At 52.6% G+C, this 12,753-nt stretch overlaps 1 protein-coding gene across 3 annotated transcripts in view; it reads left to right on the forward strand.

The window, feature by feature from the left end:
* Nucleotides 1-12,753, forward strand: part of LOC124032350 (protein kinase C zeta type-like) — a 174,357-nt gene that overhangs the window by 92,532 nt on the left and 69,072 nt on the right. For all 3 annotated transcript variants that reach the window (XM_046344687.1, XM_046344686.1, XM_046344688.1), the window contains 2 exons: nucleotides 3,531-3,583; nucleotides 5,877-6,071. In XM_046344687.1, the coding sequence (XP_046200643.1) occupies nucleotides 3,531-3,583; nucleotides 5,877-6,071 (248 nt within the window). The remainder of the gene's footprint in view (nucleotides 1-3,530; nucleotides 3,584-5,876; nucleotides 6,072-12,753) is intronic.

A 12,753-nucleotide genomic window follows, 5' to 3' on the forward strand; every position in this document is an offset into this window, starting at 1 on the left:
AGTCCAGTCCAGTATAGTATAGTCCAGTCCAGTATAGTATAGTCCAGTACAGTACAGTCCAGTATAGTATAGTCCAGTATAGTATAGTCCAGTATAGTATATTAACAGTCCAGTATAGTCCAGTACAGTATAGGTAAGTAAATTACAGTATAGTACAGTATAGTATAGTCCAGTCCAGTATAGTATATTAACAGTCCATTACAGTATAGTCCAGTATAGTATAGTTCAGTATAGTATAGTTAAGTACAGTCCAGTACAGTCCAGTCCAGTATAGTATAGTTCAGTATAGTATAGTTCAGTATAGTCCAGTACAGTCCAGTCCAGTATAGTATAGCCCAGTACAGTACAGTCCAGTACAGTATAGTATAGTATAGTACAGTCCAGTATAGTATGGTCCAGTACAGTATAGTATAGTCCAGTACAGTCCAGTATAGTATGGTCCAGTACAGTATAGTATAGTATAGTCCAGTCCAGTCCAGTATAGTATGGTCCAGTACAGTCCAGTATAGTATGGTCCAGTACATTATAGTATAGTATAGTCCAGTCCAGTACAGTATAGTATAGTCCAGTACAGTCCAGTCCAGTATAGTCCAGTACAGTATAGTCCAGTATGGTAAATTGCAGTATAGTCCAGTATAGTATAGTTCAGTATAGTCCAGTACTGTACAGTCCAGTATAGTATAGTCCAGTATAGTCCAGTATAGTATAGTCCAGTATAGTATATTAACAGTCCAGTATAATATAGTCCGGTACAGTGTATTAACAGTCCAGTATAGGCCAGTATAGTATAGTCCAGTATAGTATAGTTCGTTATAGTAAATTACAGTATAGTCCAGTATAGGCCAGTATAGTATAGTATAGTACAGTATAGTCCGGTATAGTATTGTCCAGTATAGTCTAGTCCAGTATAGTATAGTTCAGTACAGTATAGTCCAGTATAGTAAATTCCAGTATAGTCCAGTATAGTATAGTCCAGTATAGTATATTAACAGATCAGTATAGTCCAGTATAATATAGTCCGGTATAGTATAGTCCAGTATAGTAAATTACAGTATAGTCCAGTATAGTAAATTACAGTACAGTACAGTCCAGTACAGTATAGTTCAGTATTGTCCAGTACAGTACAGTCCAGTATAGTATAGTCCAGTATAGTCCAATATAGTATAGTCCAGTATAGTATATTAACAGTCCAGTATAATATAGTCCGGTACAGTGTATTAACAGTCCAGTATAGGCCAGTATAGTATAGTCCAGTATAGTATAGTTCGTTATAGTAAATTACAGTATAGTCCAGTATAGGCCAGTATAGTATAGTATAGTACAGTATAGTCCGGTATAGTATTGTCCAGTATAGTATAGTCCAGTATAGTATAGTCCAGTACAGTATAGTCCGGTATAGTATTGTCCAGTATAGTATAGTCCAGTATAGTATAGTCCAGTACAGTATAGTCCAGTATAGTAAATTACAGTATAGTCCAGTATAGTCCAGTATAGTATAGTCCAGTATAGTATATTAACAGTCCAGTATAGTCCATTTACATTACATTTAAATCATTTAGCAGACGCTCTTATCCAGAGCGACTTACAGTCCGGTATAGTATAGTCCAGTATAGTAAATTACAGTATAGTCCAGTATAGTAAATTACAGTACAGTACAGTCCAGTACAGTATAGTTCAGTATTGTCCAGTACAGTACAGTCCAGTATAGTATAGTCCAGTATAGTCCAGTATAGTATAGTCCAGTATAGTATATTAACAGTCCAGTATAATATAGTCCGGTACAGTGTATTAACAGTCCAGTATAGTCCAGTATAGTATAGTCCAGTATAGTATAGTTCGTTATAGTAAATTAAAGTATAGTCCAGTATAGGCCAGTATAGTACAGTATTTTACAGTATAGTCCAGTATAGTATTGTCCAGTATAGTATAGTCCAGTATAGTATAGTCCAGTACAGTATAGTCCAGTATAGTAAATTACAGTATAGTCCAGTATAGTATAGTCCAGTATAGTATATTAACAGTCCAGTATAGTCCAGTATAGTATAGTCCAGTATAGTATATTAACAGTCCAGTATAATATAGTCCGGTACAGTGTATTAACAGTCCAGTATAGGCCAGTATAGTATAGTCCAGTATAGTATAGTTCGTTATAGTAAATTACAGTATAGTCCAGTATAGGCCAGTATAGTATAGTATAGTACAGTATAGTCCAGTATAGTATTGTCCAGTATAGTATAGTCCAGTATAGTATAGTCCAGTACAGTATAGTCCAGTATAGTAAATTACAGTATAGTCCAGTATAGTCCAGTATAGTATAGTCCAGTATAGTATATTAACAGTCCAGTATAGTCCAGTATAATATAGTCCGGTATAGTATAGTCCAGTATAGTAAATTACAGTATAGTCCAGTATAGTAAATTACAGTACAGTACAGTCCAGTACGGTATAGTTCAGTATTGTCCAGTACAGTACAGTCCAGTACAGTGTAGTTCAGTATTGTCCAGTACAGTACAGTCCAGTATAGTATAGTTTGTTATAGAAAATTACAGTATAGTCCAGTATAGTAAATTACAGTATAGTCCAGTATAGTAAATTACAGTATAGTCCAGTATAGTAAATTACAGTACAGTCCAGTACAGTATAGTTCAGTAGTGTCCAGTACAGTACAGTCCAGTACAGTGTAGTTCAGTATTGTCCAGTACAGTACAGTCCAGTACAGTGTAGTCCAGTTCAGTAAATAACAGTATAGTCCAGTATAGTATAGTCCAGTACCGTACAGTATATTATCAGTACAGTATAGTCCAGGATAGTAGCAGTACTCACCAGTGGGCTGACCTACTTGGGCAGAGGCAGGAAGAAGCTGCAACTCACTCTGAAGAGAATGTTGCCCTCTGCTGGCCACAAAGGTAAACTACATGTCACACAATGCTCCCTTGATTATTGGAGAATCTTTGGATTCCCTTGATTCCTCGTGCCCTCTCTCTGATCTTCTCATCCAATGGGTTTTTAGAAGGAGGCGAGGAGAAAGGACACAAGGAATCAAGGCAATGCATTTAAGATTCTCACATGGACTCTTTCTCAATTAATATTTCCTCAAATCCTCTCTGCTTGTCTCCTTCTCAAAATTATTTTCTACCTTTTCCTTTCAATACGGTTGAGGCGAGAAGATAGGATGCAAGGAATCACGAAAATATTCATTGAGATGGAGCCATGGATTCTTGAGGAGAATCCTATTTGGTCCTCTGTAGCTCACTTGGTAAAGCATGGTCCTCTGTAGCTCAGTTGGAAGAGTTTGGCAGTTGCAACTCAAGAATAGTGGTTTGATTCCCAGGACCACCCATAAGTAAAATGTATGCATTCATGACTATAAGTGCCTTTGGATAAAAGTGTCTGCTATATATCATATTATACTGTATATTATAAAAATGGAGATGGCTATAGACTAAATATCTGTTAGGTTTTTAATGCCCAGTCTTCACTGGGGAGAACTTTCCATCACAACTCAGGTAACAAGTTGTTTCTCTCTTCAGTAACTTTCCTACCACACAGTCGCAAAGTGGACAAAGTGGAAGAGGACTCGAAGGTGAGTTCATTTAGACACACAAATAAGTAAATAAGTCAGTCATGCTTTCGTTTATGATAAGGATTGTTCTGGTATTCTAGAATGTAAAACATTCTATTCTGTTTCTAGAACACAGAACAGCCCATACTACACTGAACAAAAATATAAACGCAACATGTAAAGTGTTGGTCCCAAGTTTCATAAGCTGAAATAGAAGATCCCAGCAATGTTCCATACGCACAAACATATTATTTCTCTCAACTTTGGGCACAAATGAGTTTACATCCCAGTTAATAAGCATTTCTCCTTTGCCAAGATATTCCATTCACCTGACTGGTGTGGCATATTAAGAAGCTGATGAATCAGCATGATCATTACACAGGTGCACCTTATGCTGGGGACAATGAAAGGCCTCTCTAAATTGTGCACAGATGTCGCAAGTTTTTAGGGGGCGTGCCATTGGCATGCTAACTGCAGGAATGTCCACTAGAGTTGTTGCCAGAGAATTGAATGTTAATTTCTCTACCATAAGCCACCTCCAACGTCATTTTAGAGAATTTGGCATTACGTCAAACCGGCCTTACAACTGTAGACCACGTGTAACCACGCCAGCCCAGGACCTCCACATCTGGCTTCTTCACCTGCAGGATCGTCTGAGTCCAACCCCTGGACAGTTGATGAAACAGGAATATTTCTGTCTGTAATAAAGCCCTTTTGTGGAGAAAAACAAATTATGATTGGCTGGGCCTGGCTCCCCAGTGGGTGGGCCTGGCTCCCCAGTGGCTGGGCCTGGCTCCCAGTGGGTGGGCCTGGCTCCCCAGTGGGTGGGCCTAGCTCCCCAGTGGGTGGGCCTGGCTCCCCAGTGGGTGGGCCTGGCTCCCCAGTGGGTGGGCCTGGCTCCCCAGTGGGTGGGCCTGGCTCCCCAGTGAGTGGGCCTGGCCCCCCAGTGGCTGGGCCTGGCTCCCCAGTGGCTGGGCCTGTCTCCCCAGTGGGTGGGCCTGGCTCCCCAGTGGCTGGGCCTGTCTCCCCAGTGGGTGGGCCTGGCTCCCTGTGAGTGGGCCTGGTTCCCCAGTGAGTGGGCCTGGCTCCCCAGTGGGTGGGCCTGGCTCCCCAGTGGCTGGGCCTGGCTCCCCAGTGGCTGGGCCTGGCTCCCCAGTGGGTGGGCCTGGCTCCCCAGTGGCTGGGCCTGGCTCCCCAGTGGCTGGGCCTGGCTCCCCAGTGGGTGGGCCTGGCTCCCCAGTGGCTGGGCCTGGCTCCCAGTGGGTGGGCCTGGCTCCCCAGTGGGTGGGCCTAGCTCCCCAGTGGGTGGGCCTGGCTCCCCAGTGGGTGGGCCTGGCTCCCCAGTGGGTGGGCCTGGCTCCCCAGTGGGTGGGCCTGGCTCCCCAGTGAGCGGGCCTGGTTCCCCAGTGAGTGGGCCTGGCTCCCCAGTGGGTGGGCCTGGCTCCCCAGTGGCTGGGCCTGGCTCCCCAGTGGCTGGGCCTGTCTCCCCAGTGGGTGGGCCTGGCTCCCCAGTGGCTGGGCCTGTCTCCCCAGTGGGTGGGCCTGGCTCCCTCCCAGTGGGTGGGCCTGGTTCCCCAGTGGGTGGGCCTGGCTCCCCCAGTGGGTGGGCCTGGCTCCCCAGTGGCTGGGCCTGTCTCCCCAGTGGGGGCCTGGGCCTGGCTCCCCAGTGGCTGGGCCTGGTTCCCCAGTGGGTGGGCCTGGCTCCCCAGTGGGTGGGCCTGGCTCCCCAGTGGGTGGGCCTGGCTCCCCCTGGTTCCCCAGTGGGTGGGCCTGGCTCCCCAGTGAGCGGGCCTGGTTCCCCAGTGGGTGGGCCTGGCTCCCCAGTGGGTGGGCCTGGCTCCCCAGTGGGTGGGCCTGGCTCCCCAGTGGGTGGGCCTGGCTCCCCAGTGGGTGGGCCTGGCTCCCCAGTGAGTAGGCCTGGCTCCCCAGTGAGTGGGCCTGGCTCCCCAGTGGGTGGGCCTGGCTCCCAAGTGGGTGGGCTTGTGCCCTCCCTGGCCCATCCATGGCCGCACCCCTGCCCAGTCTTGTGAAATCAATAGATGAGGGCCTAATGAATTCGACTGATTTCCTTACATGAACTGTAACTCCGTAAAATTGTTGAATTTGTTGCGTGTTCCGTTTATATTTTTGTTCAGTATATTTTACCACACAAAAATGTCACACAGGTTCTTGTATGTTAGTATCATATATACTTGTCCATGATTCCAGCTCTGTCTATAACCATAAGGTTTGAATAAACAACAGGGCCATTCAACAGTGTGCTGGTATCTGGGTCTTTTCTAACATGTATTTCCCATCCAAACCGCCCCTTCAGGACATCAAAGAGGTGGTGGGCAGGATCGGCGGTATCAAGATCTCCCAGGAGATGGCGCTGGGCCTGGGGGACTTTGACCTGATCCGGGTGATCGGCCGCGGCAGCTACGCCAAGGTGCTGCTGGTGCGACTCAAGAAGAATGAACAGATTTACGCCATGAAGGTGGTCAAGAAGGAACTGGTGCACGACGACGAGGTGAGAGGCAGGAGAGGGCGGGAGGGAGGGAGGGAGCAGGAGGATAGAGATGAAAAGAGGAGGAGTAGAGTAGAGTAGAGGGAGGGAGGGAGGGAGGGAGGGAGGGAGGGAGGGAGGGAGGGGAGGACAGAGATGAAAAGAGGAGGAGTAGAGTAGAGGGAGGGAGGGAGGGAGGGAGGACAGAGATGAAAAGAGGAGGAGTAGAGTAGAGGGAGGGAGGGAGGGAGGGAGGGAGGGAGGGAGGGAGGGAGGACAGAGATGAAGAGAGGAGGAGTAGAGTAGAGGGAGGGAGGGAGGGAGGGAGGGAGGGAGGGAGGGAGGGAGGAGGGAGGGAGGGAGGGAGGGGAGGACAGAGATGAAGAGAGGAGGAGTAGAGTAGAGGGAGGGAGGGAGGGAGGGAGGGAGGGAGGGAGGGAGGGGAGGACAGAGATGAAAAGGAGGAGTAGAGTAGAGGGAGGGAGGGAGGGAGGGAGGGAGGGAGGGAGGGAGGAGGGAGAGATGAAGAGAGGAGGAGTAGAGTAGAGGGAGGGAGGGAGGGAGGGAGGGAGGGAGGGAGGGGGAGGGAGGGAGGGAGGAGGACAGAGATGAAAAGAGGAGGAGTAGAGTAGAGGGAGGGAGGGAGGGAGGGAGGGAGGGAGAGGACAGAGATGAAGAGAGGAGGAGTAGAGTAGAGGGAGGGAGGGAGGGAGGGAGGGAGGGAGGGAGGGAGGGAGGGAGGGAGGGAGGACAGAGATGAAGAGAGGGGAGTAGGAGTAGGGAGGGAGGGAGGGAGGGAGGGAGGGGAGGACAGAGATGAAGAGGGAGGGAGGGGGAGGGGGAGGGGAGGACAGAGATGAAAAGAGGAGGAGTAGAGTAGAGGGAGGGAGGGAGGGAGGACAGAGATGAAAAGAGGAGGAGTAGAGTAGAGGGAGGGAGGGAGGGGAGGACAGAGATGAAAAGAGGAGGAGTAGAGTAGAGGGAGGGAGGGAGGGGAGGACAGAGATGAAAAGAGGAGGAGTAGAGTAGAGGGAGGGAGGGAGGGAGGGAGGGGAGGACAGAGATGAAAAGAGGAGGAGTAGAGTAGAGGGAGGGAGGGAGGGGAGGACAGAGATGAAAAGAGGAGGAGTAGAGTAGAGGGAGGGAGGGAGGGAGGGGAGGACAGAGATGAAAAGAGGAGGAGTAGAGTAGAGGGAGGGAGGGAGGGGAGGACAGAGATGAAAAGAGGAGGAGTAGAGTAGAGGGAGGGAGGGAGGGGAGGACAGAGATGAAAAGAGGAGGAGTAGAGTAGAGGGAGGGAGGGAGGGAGGGAGGGAGGACAGAGATGAAAAGAGGAGGAGTAGAGTAGAGGGAGGGAGGGAGGGGAGGACAGAGATGAAAAGAGGAGGAGTAGAGTAGAGGGAGGGGGAGGGAGGGGAGGACAGAGATGAAAAGAGGAGGAGTAGAGTAGAGGGAGGGAGGGAGGGGAGGACAGAGATGAAAAGAGGAGGAGTAGAGTAGAGGGAGGGAGGGAGGGAGGGAGGACAGAGATGAAAAGAGGAGGAGTAGAGTAGAGGGAGGGAGGAGGGAGGGAGGGAGGGGAGGACAGAGATGAAGAGAGGAGGAGTAGAGTAGAGGGAGGGAGGGAGGGAGGGAGGGAGGGAGGGAGGACAGAGATGAAAAGAGGAGGAGTAGAGTAGAGGGAGGGAGGGAGGGAGGGAGGGAGGGGGGGAGGGAGGGAGGGAGGGAGGGAGGACAGAGATGAAGAGAGGAGGAGTAGAGTAGAGGGAGGGAGGGAGGGAGGGAGGACAGAGATGAAAAGAGGAGGAGTAGAGGGAGGGAGGGAGGGAGGGAGGGAGGGAGGGAGGAGGACAGAGATGAAAAGAGGAGGAGTAGAGTAGAGTAGAGGGAGGGAGGGAGGGAGGGAGGGAGGGGAGGGGAGGACAGAGATGAAGAGAGGAGGAGTAGAGTAGAGGGAGGGAGGGAGGGAGGGAGGGAGGGGAGGACAGAGATGAAGAGAGGAGGAGTAGAGTAGAGGGAGGGAGGGAGGGAGGGAGGGAGGGAGGGGAGGACAGAGATGAAGAGAGGAGGAGTAGAGTAGAGGGAGGGAGGGAGGGAGGGGGGAGGACAGAGATGAAAAGAGGAGGAGTAGAGTAGAGGGAGGGAGGGAGGGGAGGACAGAGATGAAAAGAGGAGGAGTAGAGTAGAGGGAGGGAGGGAGGGGAGGACAGAGATGAAAAGAGGAGGAGTAGAGTAGAGGGAGGGGGAGGGGAGGACAGAGATGAAAAGAGGAGGAGTAGAGTAGAGGGAGGGAGGGAGGGGAGGACAGAGATGAAAAGAGGAGGAGTAGAGTAGAGGGAGGGAGGGAGGGGAGGACAGAGATGAAAAGAGGAGGAGTAGAGTAGAGGGAGGGAGGGAGGGAGGGAGGGAGGGAGGGAGGGAGGGAGGGAGGGAGGGGAGGACAGAGATGAAGAGAGGAGGAGTAGAGTAGAGGGAGGGAGGGAGGGAGGGAGGGAGGGAGGGGGGAGGACAGAGATGAAAAGAGGAGGAGTAGAGTAGAGGGAGGGAGGGAGGGAGGGAGGGGGGAGGGAGGGAGGGAGGACAGAGATGAAGAGAGGAGGAGTAGAGTAGAGGGAGGGAGGGAGGGAGGGAGGACAGAGATGAAAAGAGGAGGAGTAGAGTAGAGGGAGGGAGGGAGGGAGGGAGGACAGAGATGAAAAGAGGAGGAGTAGAGTAGAGTAGAGGGAGGGAGGGAGGGAGGGGAGGACAGAGATGAAGAGAGGAGGAGTAGAGTAGAGGGAGGGAGGGAGGGAGGGAGGGAGGGAGGACAGAGATGAAGAGAGGAGGAGTAGAGTAGAGGGAGGGAGGGAGGGAGGGAGGGAGGGGAGGACAGAGATGAAGAGAGGAGGAGTAGAGTAGAGGGAGGGAGGGAGGGAGTGAGGGAGGGAGGGAGGGGAGGACAGAGATGAAAAGAGGAGGAGTAGAGGGAGGGGAGGGAGGGAGGGGAGGACAGAGATGAAAAGAGGAGGAGTAGAGTAGAGGGAGGGAGGGAGGGGAGGACAGAGATGAAAAGAGGAGGAGTAGAGTAGAGGGAGGGAGGGAGGGGAGGACAGAGATGAAAAGAGGAGGAGTAGAGTAGAGGGAGGGAGGGAGGGGAGGACAGAGATGAAAAGAGGAGGAGTAGAGTAGAGGGAGGGACGGAGGGAGGGGAGGACAGAGATGAAAAGAGGAGGAGTAGAGTAGAGGGAGGGAGGGAGGGGAGGACAGAGATGAAAAGAGGAGGAGTAGAGTAGAGGGAGGGAGGGAGGGAGGACAGAGATGAAAAGAGGAGGAGTAGAGTAGAGGGAGGGAGGGAGGGAGGGGAGGACAGAGATGAAAAGAGGAGGAGTAGAGTAGAGGGAGGGAGGGAGGGGAGGACAGAGATGAAAAGAGGAGGAGTAGAGTAGAGGGAGGGAGGGAGGGGAGGACAGAGATGAAAAGAGGAGGAGTAGAGTAGAGGGAGGGAGGGAGGGGAGGACAGAGATGAAAAGAGGAGGAGTAGAGTAGAGGGAGGGAGGGAGGGAGGGAGGGAGGGAGGGAGGACAGAGATGAAAAGAGGAGGAGTAGAGTAGAGGGAGGGAGGGAGGGGAGGACAGAGATGAAAAGAGGAGGAGTAGAGTAGAGGGAGGGAGGGAGGGAGGACAGAGATGAAAAGAGGAGGAGTAGAGTAGAGGGGGAGGGAGGGGAGGACAGAGATGAAAAGAGGAGGAGTAGAGTAGAGGGAGGGAGGGAGGGGAGGACAGAGATGAAGAGAGGAGGAGTAGAGTAGAGGGAGGGAGGGAGGGGAGGACAGAGATGAAAAGAGGAGGAGTAGAGTAGAGGGAGGGAGGGAGGGAGGACAGAGATGAAAGGGAGGAGGAGGGAGGGAGGGAGGGAGGGAGGGAGGGAGGGAGGGGAGGACAGAGATGAAAAGAGGAGGAGTAGAGTAGAGGGAGGGAGGGAGGGGAGGACAGAAATGAAAAGAGGAGGAGTAGAGTAGAGGGAGGGAGGGAGGGGAGGACAGAGATGAAAAAGAGGAGGAGTAGAGTAGAGGGAGGGAGGGAGGGAGGGGAGGACAGAGCTGAAGAGAGGAGGAGTAGAATAGAGGGATGAAGGGAGGGAGGACAGAGATGAAGAGAGGAGGAGTAGAGTAGAGGGATGAAGGGAGGGAGGACAGAGATGAAGAGAGGAGGAGTAGAGTAGAGGGAGGGAGGGAGGGAGGGAGGAGGAAGGGGGAGGGAGGGAGGGAGGGGAGGACAGAGATGAAGAGAGGAGGAGTAGAGTAGAGGGGGAGGGAGGGAGGGAGGGAGGGAGGGAGGGAGGGAGGGGACAGAGATGAAGAGAGGAGGAGTAGAGTAGAGGGAGGGAGGGAGGGAGGGAGGACAGAGATGAAAAGAGGAGGAGTAGAGTAGAGGGAGGGAGGGAGGGGAGGACAGAGATGAGAAGAGGAGGAGTAGAGTAGAGGGAGGGAGGGAGGGAGGGGAGGACAGAGATGAAAAGAGGAGGAGTAGAGTAGAGGGAGGGAGGGAGGGGAGGACAGAGATGAAAAGAGGAGGAGTAGAGTAGAGGGAGGGAGGGAGGGAGGGGAGGACAGAGATGAAAAGAGGAGGAGTAGAGTAGAGGGAGGGAGGGAGGGAGGACAGAGATGAGAAAGAGGAGGAGTAGAGTAGAGGGAGGGAGGGAGGGGAGGACAGAGATGAAAAGAGGAGGAGTAGAGTAGGGAGGGAGGGAGGGAGGGGAGGACAGAGATGAAAAGAGGAGGAGTAAAAGAGTAGAGGGAGGGAGGGAGGGGAGGACAGAGATGAAAAGAGGAGGAGTAGAGTAGAGGGAGGGAGGGAGGGGAGGACAGAGATGAAAAGAGGAGGAGTAGGTAGAGGGAGGGAGGGAGGGGAGGACAGAGATGAAAAGAGGAGGAGTAGAGTAGAGGGAGGGAGGGAGGGAGGGGAGGACAGAGATGAAAAGAGGAGGAGTAGAGTAGAGGGAGGGAGGGAGGGGAGGACAGAGATGAAAAGAGGAGGAGTAGAGTAGAGGGAGGGAGGGAGGGAGGACAGAGATGAAAAGAGGAGGAGTAGAGTAGAGGGAGGGAGGGAGGGGAGGACAGAGATGAAAAGAGGAGGAGTAGAGTAGAGGGAGGGAGGGAGGGAGGGGAGGACAGAGATGAAAAGAGGAGGAGTAGAGTAGAGGGAGGGAGGGAGGGAGGGAGGGGAGGACAGAGATGAAGAGAGGAGGAGTAGAGTAGAGGGGGAGGGAGGGAGGGGGAGGGAGGGGAGGACAGAGATGAAAAGAGGAGGAGTAGAGTAGAGGGAGGGAGGGAGGGAGGGAGGGAGGGAGGGAGGGAGGGGGGGGGGAGGGAGGGAGGACAGAGATGAAGAGAGGAGGAGTAGAGTAGAGGGAGGGAGGGAGGGAGGACAGAGATGAAAAGAGGAGGAGTAGAGTAGAGGGAGGGAGGGAGGGAGGGAGGACAGAGATGAAAAGAGGAGGAGTAGAGTAGAGTAGAGGGAGGGAGGGAGGGAGGGAGGGAGGGAGGACAGAGATGAAGAGAGGAGGAGTAGAGTAGAGGGAGGGAGGGAGGGAGGGAGGGAGGGGAGGACAGAGATGAAGAGAGGAGGAGTAGAGTAGAGTAGAGGAGGGAGGGAGGGAGGGAGGGAGGACAGAGATGAAGAGAGGAGGAGTAGAGTAGAGGGAGGGAGGGAGGGAGGGAGGGGAGGACAGAGATGAAGAGAGGAGGAGTAGAGTGAGAGGGAGGGAGGGAGGGAGGGAGGGAGGGGAGGACAGAGATGAAGAGAGGAGGAGTAGAGTAGAGGGAGGGAGGGAGGGAGGGAGGAGAGGAAAAGAGGAGGGAGGGAGGGAGGGAGGGAGGGGAGGACAGAGATGAAAAGAGGAGGAGTAGAGTAGAGGGAGGGAGGGAGGGGAGGACAGAGATGAAAAGAGGAGGAGTAGAGTAGAGGGAGGGAGGGAGGGGAGGACAGAGATGAAAAGAGGAGGAGTAGAGTAGAGGGAGGGAGGGAGGGGAGGACAGAGATGAAAAGAGGAGGAGTAGAGTAGAGGGAGGGAGGGAGGGAGGACAGAGATGAAAAGAGGAGGAGTAGAGTAGAGGGAGGGAGGAGGGAGGGGAGGACAGAGATGAAAAGAGGAGGAGTAGAGTAGAGGGAGGGAGGGAGGGGAGGACAGAGATGAAAAGAGGAGGAGTAGAGTAGAGGGAGGGAGGGGGGGAGGACAGAGATGAAAAGAGGAGGAGTAGAGTAGGGAGGGAGGGAGGGAGGGAGGAGGAAAAGAGGGAGGGAGGGGAGGGAGGGAGGGAGGGAGGGAGGGAGGGAGGGGAGGACAGAGATGAAAAGAGGAGGAGTAGAGTAGAGGGAGGGAGGGAGGGGAGGACAGAGATGAAAAGAGGAGGAGTAGAGTAGAGGGAGGGAGGGGAGGACAGAGATGAAAAGAGGAGGAGTAGAGTAGAGGGAGGGAGGGAGGGGAGGACAGAGATGAAAAGAGGAGGAGTAGAGTAGAGGGAGGGAGGGAGGGGAGGACAGAGATAAAGAGAGGAGGAGTAGAGTAGAGGGAGGGAGGGAGGGAGGGGAGGACAGAGATGAAAAGAGGAGGAGTAGAGTAGAGGGAGGGAGGGAGGGAGGGAGGGGAGGACAGAGATGAAAAGAGGAGGAGTAGAGTAGAGGGAGGGAGGGAGGGGAGGAGGACAGAGATGAAAAGAGGAGGAGTA

Source organism: Oncorhynchus gorbuscha, linkage group LG03 (assembly GCF_021184085.1).
Source record: "Oncorhynchus gorbuscha isolate QuinsamMale2020 ecotype Even-year linkage group LG03, OgorEven_v1.0, whole genome shotgun sequence".
NCBI lineage: Eukaryota > Metazoa > Chordata > Actinopteri > Salmoniformes > Salmonidae > Oncorhynchus > Oncorhynchus gorbuscha.